At 35.2% G+C, this 12572-nt stretch overlaps 1 protein-coding gene across 5 annotated transcripts in view; it reads left to right on the top strand.

Annotated features, from left to right (window-relative positions):
* The window catches only part of lrp2a (low density lipoprotein receptor-related protein 2a), a 123965-nt gene that overhangs the window by 57004 nt on the left and 54389 nt on the right, over positions 1–12572 (top strand). For 3 of the 5 annotated variants that reach the window (XM_056271441.1, XM_056271442.1, XM_056271440.1), the window contains 13 exons: positions 1077–1243; positions 1366–1509; positions 2586–2695; positions 2937–3114; positions 3820–4033; positions 5241–5480; positions 6935–7123; positions 8286–9206; positions 9771–9936; positions 10031–10189; positions 10292–10581; positions 11128–11328; positions 11760–11783. In XM_056271441.1, coding sequence (XP_056127416.1) covers positions 1077–1243; positions 1366–1509; positions 2586–2695; positions 2937–3114; positions 3820–4033; positions 5241–5480; positions 6935–7123; positions 8286–9206; positions 9771–9936; positions 10031–10189; positions 10292–10581; positions 11128–11328; positions 11760–11783 — 3003 coding nt within the window. The remainder of the gene's footprint in view (positions 1–1076; positions 1244–1365; positions 1510–2585; positions 2696–2936; positions 3115–3819; positions 4034–5240; positions 5481–6934; positions 7124–8285; positions 9207–9770; positions 9937–10030; positions 10190–10291; positions 10582–11127; positions 11329–11759; positions 11784–12572) is intronic. The other 2 variants (XM_056271444.1, XM_056271443.1) reach the window with 1 other exon arrangement.

Genomic DNA, 12572 nt, shown 5'->3' with positions numbered 1-12572 from the left:
CCTTTAGTCTTAAGAAGCCCTTAACATTCTCTTTGGGACAGACTCTCAACCTCGCTCATGTTTCAGCCTTTGTTTGCGCTGTCAAGTGCATTCTTCCATGAGAGTTTAACAATTAATCCAGACAAACGGTGATTGAATGGTCTGTTTTTCACAATCAACTGTGCTGATATGGCTTAGTTTACTGTGCGAGGACTTTTTCACCAGTACCTCATATCTGCAAGACTAAATGCAATGAGATGATACCTAATTCTGGGAATCTGTGCTATCCCTTGTGAAAAAAAAAAGTGTGCTTAAGTGTATTGAATGTGCACTGGCAGTGTACTTTAAATCTAAAAAGTATATATTACTGAAATAAAATGCCACTTAAGTGTATTTAAAGAGAGTACACTTTCATGACTGTTTCTTCTCAGCCTGAAGTGCATTTTTAAAAAGTTAAAAAGTTTGAGTACATTTTAAATCATTATGTTTTAATATTTTTGTCAAGTTTTGTCTTGAGAAGTGCACTTATTTTGATGCTAAAGCACATGTAAAGTACTTAATTATAAATGTAACTCTAGTATGCTATTCAATATTAGGTTTAAAGTTAATACATTTTACAATTTATTTGAATACATGAAATACAAGTTTTAATGCAATGATATTAAATAATATTTTAGTTTACCATAAATGCTTGTTAGTACATATTTCAAATAAAATATATAAAAATATGTATTTTTATCTTACGTAAGTGGGGCAAAAAAGCGCTCTTAACTTAAGTTTAACTAATTGCATTTAATATAAAAAATAATTATAATTAATTCCACATAACATGCAATTAAGTGTCAGAAAACATTACATTCAGTTTGCACTTTATTCTTTTATTATTTAAGTAGTGTGTAAGTGTACTTTTTTTCACAAGGGATGGTAAGCACCTGTAAGCTTTCTTACAGGAACAGTTCACAAAAAAATTAAAATGTCATTATTTCGCATGACGTAATTGGTTGAAAATCAAATGTGTTACTGATGAAAAGCCCATTATTATGATTTTATTTATGGGTGGTGTTTGAATTATGTATAATGTACTGATGATTTTGCAGTTGAGGATCCATTCCTGGTGGTGGTGAGAGATAGCATCATTTACGGCATCCCGCTCAACCCGAACGACAAGAGCAATGACGCCATGGTGCCGGTCGCCGGGCTGCTGAATGGATATGATGTGGATTTTGATGATGCTGAGCAGATGATCTATTGGGTTGAACATCCGGTAAAGCATATAAACATTTCCCACCTTATCTCAGATGATTAAACCAAGATGCATCCTTAATTTTAACTAGTTAACAGGTTTTAAATTCTGAAATTAGGTTTTTGTCTTATTTGTCTGCACAGGGGGAGATTCATCGGGTAAAGTCAGATGGTACCAACAGAACTGAGTTCGCACCAGCGGCCATCTTGGGTTCTCCGGTCGGACTGGCTCTGGACTGGATGTCGCAGAATCTGTACTACTCTAACCCTTCGTCACAATCTATTGAGGTTGGCAAGCCTCATTTCACTGCATCATAGCTTGTTCTTGTCAGGGCTTATTTCTACCTACTGAAGAATAGTTTGACCACACAGTTTTATCAATGTTAAAAACTAGTTTGAGTCTTGTAACCAGTAGATCTATGTGCTACAAGCATTGTTTTTATCGTTAACTATAACTAAAAATGCTCAAAATAATTGTTATTAATTGAAATAAAATATAAATATTAGATAAAAAACCTAAACTTATTTATTTCAGTTAGTTGCCATCATTTCTAACACTAAAACTGAAATAAAACTAAATTAAAACTAAATAAAAAATATAAAAAACAACAAAAAATAATAAAAAAAGACAAAAACACCTAACAAAACTGCTAAAGCTTAAACTAAAATAAAAAAATGAAAGCTAATTCAAAAATATTAATACATTCTACAATTGTATTTAAATAAATAAACAAAATAATAATAAATACAATAATAGTATATATATAATACTAAAATAACACTGGCTGCAAGAAGAGCCAAGTTAAAAATGTCATTTTGAATAATGATCTTTGTTTTCGATACAAAAATACATAATATAATACCTGTATTTGATGAGGTATTACTGTAAAGAATCAGTGTCCCTTTGTTCAAAAATACATAATATAATACCTGTATTTGATGAGGTATTACTGTAAACAGTGTCAGTTTGCCTCTTGTAAATGTAAACATGTGGAACAAAATTATATATAAGTATATATATGAATTATATATTTCTAAATATTTACTTAAATACTTGAAACTGCTACTATCCAGGTGAAAAACTTCATTTGTATTGTTTTTCTATGTTGTATTGCTTGCGATTTGTTTTCTTAATTCTTTATTTTATTATTTACTTAAATTGTTACTTGAACAGGCTGAGGAAATATATTACATTTACAATGTATTTATTTGTTTATTTATTTATTTGTTAATACTGGAAATGTTTTAATAAAAGAGTGTGTTAAACAGCATATTCACTTTGCTACTGTATTGCAATTGGTATCAACAATTGAGAAATTTCACTGGTACTGTTATTGTGACAAACCCAATCTGATTTGTTTCAGGTTCTGAGGCTAAAAGGAGAAATTCAGTACAGAAAAACTCTCATCACCAACAGCGGCTCACCTACTGGCGCAGGAGCTCCCGTTGGCATCGCGGTGGACCCGGCACGTGGGTAAGCCCAGATAAGCAGAACTGTGCCATTAATCCTGATCCCCAAATTCAACAAGCTTGAGCTGATTTAATGTCATCTGCCGGGTCTGAACTGACTGAGCACAATACACAACAGTCAACATACACAGAGTCGTGATCAGTCCTAAATATATATATTCAGAAACAAAAAGACGCTGTATTTTCTGTAAGTATTTTATATACTGCAGGTGTTTCTGTTTAGTGATGTTTCATATCTGTTTTAGAAAGATGTACTGGACAGATCAGGGGACAGAGAGCGGTATCCCGGCCAAGGTGGCGTCGGCAGATATGGACGGCTCCAACCCCGCCATCCTCTTCACCCATAATCTAGAGCATGTGGAGTTCATAACGATAGACATCAAAGAGAACAAGCTCTACTGGGCCGTTACAGGAACTGGCGTGGTATGCCCTGTTTCCACATGTTTGGTTCATGCAATCAAAAATATGAATGTAGTTGCATGCTTTAGATTTTAAGCTAGTTGGATGTACAGTATATATCAAACACACTACCGTTCAAAAGTCTGCCATAAAGGCTGTATTCATTTGATCAAAAAATACAGTAAAAACATTAATATTGTGAAATATTATCACAATTTAATATAACTATTTTCTATTTGAATATATTTTAAAATATAATTAATTCCTGTGATAGCAAAGCTGAATTTTCAGCATTATTACTCCAGTCTTCAGTGTCACATGATCCTTCAGAAATGCTGATTTGCTGCTCAAGAAACATTTATTATTATTATCAATGTTGAAAACAGTTGTGCTGCTTTTTTTGTGTGTTACATTTTTTCAGGATTCTTTGATGAATAGAAAGTTCTAAAGAAAGTTCAAATTTTTTTTAATTAAAATTCTTTTGTAGCCTTATAAATGTCACTTTTGGTGAATTTAATTAAGTATTATCTTATACTATAATATTATACTGTGTGCATATATATATATGTACACACACACACACACACATATACTGTATAAAGGTTGATGCAAATATACTGTATATGTATCAACCTTTATAAAACCAATGTTGATCGATATATATATATATATATAATCCATATTTAACAGAATAACTCAAATTCTACAACTGTTTCGTCAATGTTTCAGATCGAGCGTGGTGACCCTGATGGATCAAACCGCATCACTATGGTGAATGGATTATCCCATCCATGGGGTGTGGCCGTGCACGACTCCTACCTTTATTTCACAGATCGAGACTTTGAGGTGATTGAGCGTGTCGACAAAGCCACAGGACTCAACCGGGTCGTAATGCGGGACAACGTGGCTGGTCTTAGAGTACTCAAAGTACACTATAGAGACTGTGAGTAATAAAAAATAGTATGTAAATTTTTTTTTTTACATATTGTTCCAAAACCTAGTGATCTGCCTTGCTACACCTACGTAGGCAGCTGCCTTATAAACCACTGAATTTGAATGAAAACCTATTTGTAACTCTCTTCATAGACACTAACTCCACACAGCTCTTCCTACACAAAGTGCACTGAAGATGCACAATTGATTTCAATGGAGTTTGATGTTTGCATGTTGCTACGCTAATAACATGACACGTTTTTTATTTGTATCTGTAGATTTCAATTACAATACATATCTTCAAAGGCCGTTTTCTAAAAATGAGTTCATTCCTGTCTATATTCCAAATGTTTTTTACAGAGGGGTTTGTTCATTTTTATAGTTCATTTATTTGATTTGCATAACCTTTTATTCCTAAAATATGGTGAAAATGTATTTGATAAAAAGAGATATCCAAAGTCCTCTCTGTAAAAACCTTTAACTCTTATATGTCATCAAAATGAAACGAGTATTTTGAACCCGGCTTTATCCAATATTCAGATTTCTGTAATGCAAATTAGTGCATAATTAATTAGATAATGTGTAATTTGCAGAGTTAAACATAAGATTTCAGAAAACTTGTAATTCCAGACATTTGTCCTAATGTACTGTGATTGATAAACTGGGGAAAGAATGGTGATGTCAATTAGTTAAATGTTTTAAAACTGAGATTGGCCCTCAGAATGCTGCCTATAGGCATCTCACAGTGTCATTTTTGAGCATTTATCTCTGATTCATTCCACGGTTGACTTGTGGTGGTCTTTTCTGGAAGTCATCGTAACCTTGATGCCCGTGTTGCAATTACCAGAGAGGGATGAATGACTTTCAATGGGATATCAGTTTACCAATTAGTTCCCCTCCGCCTCAGGGGGACACTCAGCTTTATATGGAGAAGAATCAGTGTCCCTTTGTTCGGTGCTCAGTGCACATGTTCATTCTCTGGGGCTGTGAACGCTGTCTATTGTATAAGTCCTTCCAGTAAGAGGTGGAAGTGATAATATATCAGTATCACTACATACTGAGATGCACCAGAAATGTGTATACATTACCAGCATAGGCAGATATGAGTCAGTATCATGTATTCTTATGATTACCTCTTTGCAGTTTTTTTTTAAGTATTAAATATCTCCCTCTCATTGTCTTTATCTGGTCTAAGTTGTTTGTCTGCCTCCCTATAGCTTCAGCAGGCTCGTCTAACGGTTGCAGTAATAACATGGGGACATGCGATCAGTTGTGTCTACCACGTCCCAGTGGCCTGTTCAGCTGCGCCTGTGCGACTGGGTTCAAACTCAACGCTGATAACAGAACCTGTTCTCCATACCAATCCTACGTTGTGATCTCTATGCTCACTGCTATCAAGGGCTTCAGTCTGGAGGGAGCGGATCACTCGGAGTCCATGGTGCCTGTGGCAGGCAGAGGTGAGCGGTACAGAGCAAATATACTATTGTTTAAAATATTATAATATATTTAATTAATATTATATAATAATGATATATTATATAATTACAATATATTTAGTAAATATTTAATATAATAAAAAATATATATTTAATCTTTTACAAATATTTAATTAAATTAAAAATGTTTTGTATAAATATATATAAAGTCACTTTTATATAAAAATGTTTCCAAATTATATATATATATATATACATTCTTATTAGTTAATATTAATAATATGAATCATACTATTTTATATTATATTTATGATGCAAATTCATATTATTAATCTTAATAATATAAGTGTATAAGTTATTATTATTATTACTATTATTATTGTATATATTTTCTGTTGTTACACTCTTTGCTTGAAATAAAATAAAAAAATAAAAAAATCTTAATATTTGTGTTCGTTAATTAAAATACAGTAAAAATCTAGTTTTAAAAATTATAAATGCATGTGGTCTACGTTGTTTTCCACAAACTCAAGGATGGATGATATTTAAAAAATGTTCATTTATATGAGCGAATATAACAGAACTATTATATGTATATAAAAAGTATTTTCAAATTCTTTTTATTTTTTAATAATTATTTCATATTGATATTAATTCATATCAATATTTATGTATTGCCATTGAAGGCAGGATTAGATTTAAAATGTTCAAAAATTATAATTCATGAATTTAAGTACAGAAAAAATCTAATCAAAATTTGGTCTGCATTGTTTTTCTCTAAATGAACTGGGAGAAATAATATTTTAAGTTTAAGTTCCATTTATGTGAATGAATGTAACATGACTACATTTTTATTCACTAAAATATTTTAATTAGGGCTGTCAAATGATTAATCGTGATTAATCACATCCAAAATAAAAGTTTTTTTTACATAATATATGTGGGTGCATTGTGTATAATTATTTTATATATATATATAAATAGACACACATGCTTGTATATATTTAAGAAATATTTTCATGTATATACTGTATATAGATGTATATATAATTTATATTATATATAAATATAAATATTTTATATATAAATAATATTTTTTTCTTAAATATACATGCATGTGTGTGTATATATACAAAATAATTATACACAGTGCACCCACATATATTATGTAAAAAAAACTTTTATTTTGGATGTGATTAATCGTGATTAATCATTTGACAGCCCTAATTTTAATATATAAAAATGTCACGCAAAGACTTTTTGCTGAAAGTGACTGAAAGTATTAAAGCTTTACGGCCAATAAAAAGCACATTTATTCACATGCTGCTTTAATGTATATTGCACTTTTATACTTTTACAAATATATTGTGAATATAGTGTGTAATGAGAAATGCATGGTACAATGGGAAAAAAACTAAACAATATTGCACTACGCACTGTAACTTTTTGTGCATGTGTGTGTCTGTGTCCTGTAGGCCGCAATGCTCTTCACGTAGACGTGCACATGGCTTCCGGTTTCATTTACTGGTGTGACTTCAGCAGCACCATGGCGTCTCAGAACGGAGTCCGCAGGATCAAACCGGACGGCTCTGGGTTTCGCAGCATTGTCACCTCTGGAATCGGACGTAATGGAATACGGGGCATTGCTGTAGACTGGGCCGCAGGTGAGGGGTTGTGTGCTTGCATGTTAAAATCCGATTTGGTGAATTTGTCACACCGCTTCTCTTGTCATACAGAACATTTTGATTGAAACAAATTTGGCCACATCCCAAAACCAGTGAAGTACCTCAAGGAATGTGAACTCTAATGCCAAGTACCTCAGATACACTGAATTCATGGAGCGTTTCATGTGGTTTATACTATTCTGGAATGTTCTAGAGCAGCTTGAGAGGTCAGAATGGTGACAGCTTACTGTAGGGACATGTTCATTAACTCAGGTTAGTATAAGCACAGACAGGTGGCATTGGAGAAGATTAAAGGTTAACATATGACAGATAAGAGGCTCAGTTAGTTTAGACCCCGGTGACCCATGGCTTGTTAAACATAAACTTTTGACCCCAATATGTGAATAATCAAGTTTGGCACACTACCAATCAAAAGTTTGTGGTCGGTAACGGTAAGATTTTGAAATGTTTTTGAAAAATGGCTCTTATGCTCAGATTAAAAAGTATTGGTCCTAAAATTGATCCCTAAGGAACTCCACACAGTACTTCATAATGTTCAGACAAGGTGTTATTAATAGATACTACAGATGTTCGACCGCTAAGATATGATGAAAACCAATTTAAAACGGTTTCAGATAGGCCAACATACTCGCGTAATCTATTTAAGAGAATCTGGTGATCCACTGTATCAAACGCAGCGCTCAAGTCAAGCATCACCAGAACTGAAGGCCAATTTTTATTGTTATGTCATTTACCAAGACTGCATTTATTTGATCAAAAATACAGAATTTTTTTTAAATATTGTGAAATATTATTTTAGTTTAAAACAACTTTTCAATTTAAATATTATTTAAAATGTAATTTTATTCCTGCGATGCATAGCTAAATTTTCTGCATCATTACTCCAGTCTTCAGTGTCACATGATCCTTCAGAAATCATTCTAATATGAGGATTTGCTGCTCAAGAATTTTTTGTGGAAACCATGACATTTTTTTCAGGATTCTTTGATGAATAGAAAGTTAAAAAGAACATCATTTATTTGAAATAGAAATGAAGTATTCCATAGTGTGAGGCATTTACTACTTTTTACTTAATCATGACTACTATCTTTTCGTTGCAAATTTTGTGCTACTACTCTTTCTTTTATTTGTTTTTCCACAGGAAACCTCTATTTCACCAATGCCTTCTTGACCGAGACGTACATTGAAGTCATTCGACTCAATACCACTTTCCGTCGTGTTCTTCTCAAAACCCAAGTAGACATGCCACGTCATATTGTGGTGGACCCCATGAACAGATTCCTCTTCTGGGCCGACTATGGACAGACCCCCAAAATCGAGCGGGCTTTTCTAGACGGTTCCAACCGGACAGTGCTGGTTTCTTCAGGCATCATCACCCCCAGGGGTTTGGCTCTGGACCACCGAGACGGATACATCTATTGGGTGGACGATTCCCTGGACATGATCGCACGAGTCCGGCCCGAGGGGGGCGAGACGGAGGTCGTACGGTACGGAAGTCGCTATCCGACTCCATATGGCGTCACAGTGTTTGAGGGGAATGTAATTTGGGTGGACAGAAACCTGAAGAAAGTCTTCCAAGCCAGCAAACAGCCAGGCGCGACCGACCAGCCACTCGTGATCAGAGACAACATCAACATGCTGCGGGACGTCACCATCTTTGACCGGAGAATGCAGCCAACCTCAGCCCACGAGCTCAATAACAACCCCTGCTTAGAGTCTAACGGCGGCTGCGCTCACTTCTGCTTCGCCATCGCGGGAACTCAGACGAGGAAGTGTTCGTGTGCCTTTGGGAATCTGGCTCCGGATGACAGCAGTTGTGTGGTGTCCCGGGATGACTACCTCATTTACACGACTGAAAGCACTGTACGATCTCTGCGGCTGGATCCAGAGGATCACTCGCTGCCGTTTCCCGTGGTTAACGTTCCCCGGACTTCGATAGCCCTTGATTTTGACCGGTTGGATGGCAGGATCTATTTCACCCAGAGCTCGGGAGCGGGCCAGAGCAAGATCAGCTTCATCACTTTGGCTTCACCTTCCTCTCCTGCTACAGAGGTGGCCTCAGGTGAGCTGCTTATTCAAACCCCTAATTCACTCTGACAATGCAGGTTTAGCTAGAAAAGGAAAGTTAATTGCAGCAATTTTTGAAAGTTGGCTTGACAAAGTATCTTGCATGACATTTACATCTTACAATGGCTAGTTTGCAGTCTGGACATTATCTGGATCTAATTTACCATATAAGCCAACTTGTTCTTTTATTGTGAAATATAAAAAAGAAAGAAAGCATGGGAGAAGTTAGTTGTTTCACAGGCAGCAAATGCACATGTTTGTTATTGTCATTTTGAATTTTAATTGGAGCAGGATCAAATGTTCAGTTCTGGAGTCATTTGTGATCATGCATTTCTACAATCTGACAGTCATCAAAAATGTGTGCATAAACAGTTTAAGAAGCCCTCTAAACCCTCAGAGTATATATATTTAATTATTTTTTATATTTGAATATTGCCAGAATCGCTGTCATTTAGGAATATATGGCTTGGGTTTTTAAATTGCAATCTTTTAACGATTCATCTTGCAGCTCTAGTGTTTATATATCTTTGTTTTTCTGAATGATTTCTTCTCTGTGGAGATCTGGGAGCTCCTGATGGCATTGCGTATGACTGGATCAATAAGAGGATCTATTACAGTGATTACATTAACCAGACCATCAGCTCCATGGCAGTGGATGGATCTCAGAGGACTGTTGTAGCACAGGTGCCCAGACCCAGAGCAATCATGCTCGATCCATGCAGAGGGTGAGTCTCTGATTCAGTAGGTCTGTGGTTTAGATGTTCAATGAGGCATTTTCTCATTTCATTTAAATGCATTTCTATTTCTGTATGTGGTCAGATATATGTACTGGACCGACTGGGGAACCAGTGCAAAGATAGAGCGTGCAACTCTGGGGGGAAACTTCAGGACAGAGATTGTCAACACTAGTCTGGTGTGGCCAAATGGTCTGACGCTGGACTATGAAGATCAGAGGCTGTATTGGGCAGATGCCAGTTTGTAAGATCTATATAATATTATTTTTCATATCAAGACATTATTGGTATTATTAACTATCAACACTTCATCTGCACTGTTTACTGGTGTTTTCTCTCCGTGCAGGCAGAAGATTGAGAGGTGCTCACTCACCGGCACCAACCGCGAGATCATCGTAAGCACTGCCATCTACCCATTTGCAATGACAGTGTACGGTCAGCATATCTACTGGACGGACTGGAACACACGCAGCATCTACCGTGCAAACAAGCATGACGGGTCCGACCAGAGGGTGATGCTACAGAACCTTCCATCACGGCCCATGGACATCCATGTGCTATCCAACGGCAAACAGCAGCAGTGCAGCAGTCCCTGCGAACAATTCAACGGTGGTTGCAGCCATATTTGCACCCCAGGTACTGTAGGTTCATATTTTAAAACAATTTTTAAAGCCAGTATGCTCCAAAATAAAAGCTATGTTCCAAAAACTAGTGAGCTGCATTTTTGGTGACTCATTTATAACACTACATAGGCAGCAACTCAATGCAAGTTGATTTAACTATTTTAATATTTATTGGTATTCAATTATATTCAATTTATATACATACTTTTTTTTTTTTTTTTTTTTACTTCATCCACGTTATTGGGTTGATTTTATTACAAATTATCTTGCTGCACTGCGTTATGGGATTGTAAAGGATAAATGTGATGCTGCCTTAGAATTTGATTATTTTTGCATCTGGAGTGCACATTATGATGCCTACATAGGCAGCTCACTATGCTTTAGAACAGAGCCTACATTGTTTTTTTTTAATTATTATTAAATATTAAATACATTTTAAACCATCAATATATTTCATATAGTTATAATGTTTGGACCCATCTTTAAAATTAAATATTTTTACACACATAAATGGTGAAATTAAGTACTTTAATTTCAAATGCAACACTATTTCCTCCAGGTCCTCAGGGAGCAGAGTGTCAGTGTCCCTCTGAGGGCCGCTGGTATCTGGCCGACAACAAACACTGCATCCCTGACAATGGGACACGCTGCCAGTCGGGCCAGTTTACTTGCATGAACGGCCGCTGCATCCGCGCCCAGTGGAAATGCGACAACGATGATGACTGTGGGGACGGCAGTGATGAACTCGAGAGAGTCTGCGGTGAGATGCATTGCTGCTTACATGTTGTCAGCTTGTACAGAGGACTTGAAATCTTTTCAGAATAGAGGGCGATTTTATGTAAATACAGTTTATTGATTCGGAAGATGTGCCAGTGCCTTCATACATGGTGTGTGTGGGACAGCAATAATCTGCACCCTTTAGAGTGCTCACTTCAAGAGGAATTCACCCAAACTGACAATTGATGATGCACTTTCAAGGGTGAACTAAACTTAAAATTGATATTTGTGCACAACTTAGCATAATGTTGACAATCAAACCTCTAAGTTTAAGTCTTTCCGTCGCTGTCTGACCATCTCTGTTTGCCGGTGAATGGATTTTCCTCTCCTGCACTGGTGCGCAATCTTTCACTAACATTTACTTCTTCTTGCTTTTTTCTTACTTGCACAATCTGCTCAAATCTCTTGCTCCAGGATCCAAGAGTCATTTCGTTTTTGGTGTGTATTCTTGCTTACCTCTATTCACGTGTAGATAAAAGCTTTGTTCCAAATTCTTGTGTTCTGCCTACATAGTTAACATTATTATACTGCCCTTTAAGATATCTTCTTTTGGCCAAATTCTAAGGCAGTACTGCATGTATGTTTTGCAGAGACAATAATGCCATAATGCATTGCCACAAGCTACATGCAAAAATCAATGCAATTTATGTTAATTATACATATAATTATGATTTATTCAGAACTTAAAAAATCTATTTATTTATTTTTTTTGAATTTTAATGAAAATCTTATGGGTTATGTCAAGTGCTTTAGCTACAGTAACTTTCTGGCAAGGTTCTCTTAAAATTATGAACAAATGTTCTTCCAGTAATGTTAATAGAATGTTTGTTTAAAGTTATATGTTCTCTAACAATGTTCTCAAAAAATTAGTACAAAAACTTGATTTATATATCGGTCATGGAATTTTTGGATGTTCGTAACAACTAGTTTCAGAATGTTCAGAGAACATTCAATAGTAACATTCCCTTTTTTTTTTTTTTTGAAGAATGATAAAATGGAATGTTTCCTTAACATTTGTATAACCAAGAATAAAATATAAAAAAAAACATTCAGAAATAACATTTTCATAACTTAATGGAAACATTCTTAGAAATACATTTTTTGTTAGCTGGGTTTATGCTTATTAGTTGACTGAATTGTTAGCTTAGAATCCTAACACAAAATTGTATTACAGTTTTTCTCGATTGCTTAAACACATTTCTTGAAACTATGCCTCGTATTCTCAAA

Source organism: Rhinichthys klamathensis, unplaced genomic scaffold (genome assembly GCF_029890125.1).
Source record: "Rhinichthys klamathensis goyatoka isolate OS25496 unplaced genomic scaffold, OSU_Roscu_1.1 h1tg000320l_1, whole genome shotgun sequence".
NCBI lineage: Eukaryota > Metazoa > Chordata > Actinopteri > Cypriniformes > Leuciscidae > Rhinichthys > Rhinichthys klamathensis.
Note: the sequence above shows the minus strand (reverse complement) of the source record. Positions and strands in the feature narration are given on the sequence as shown.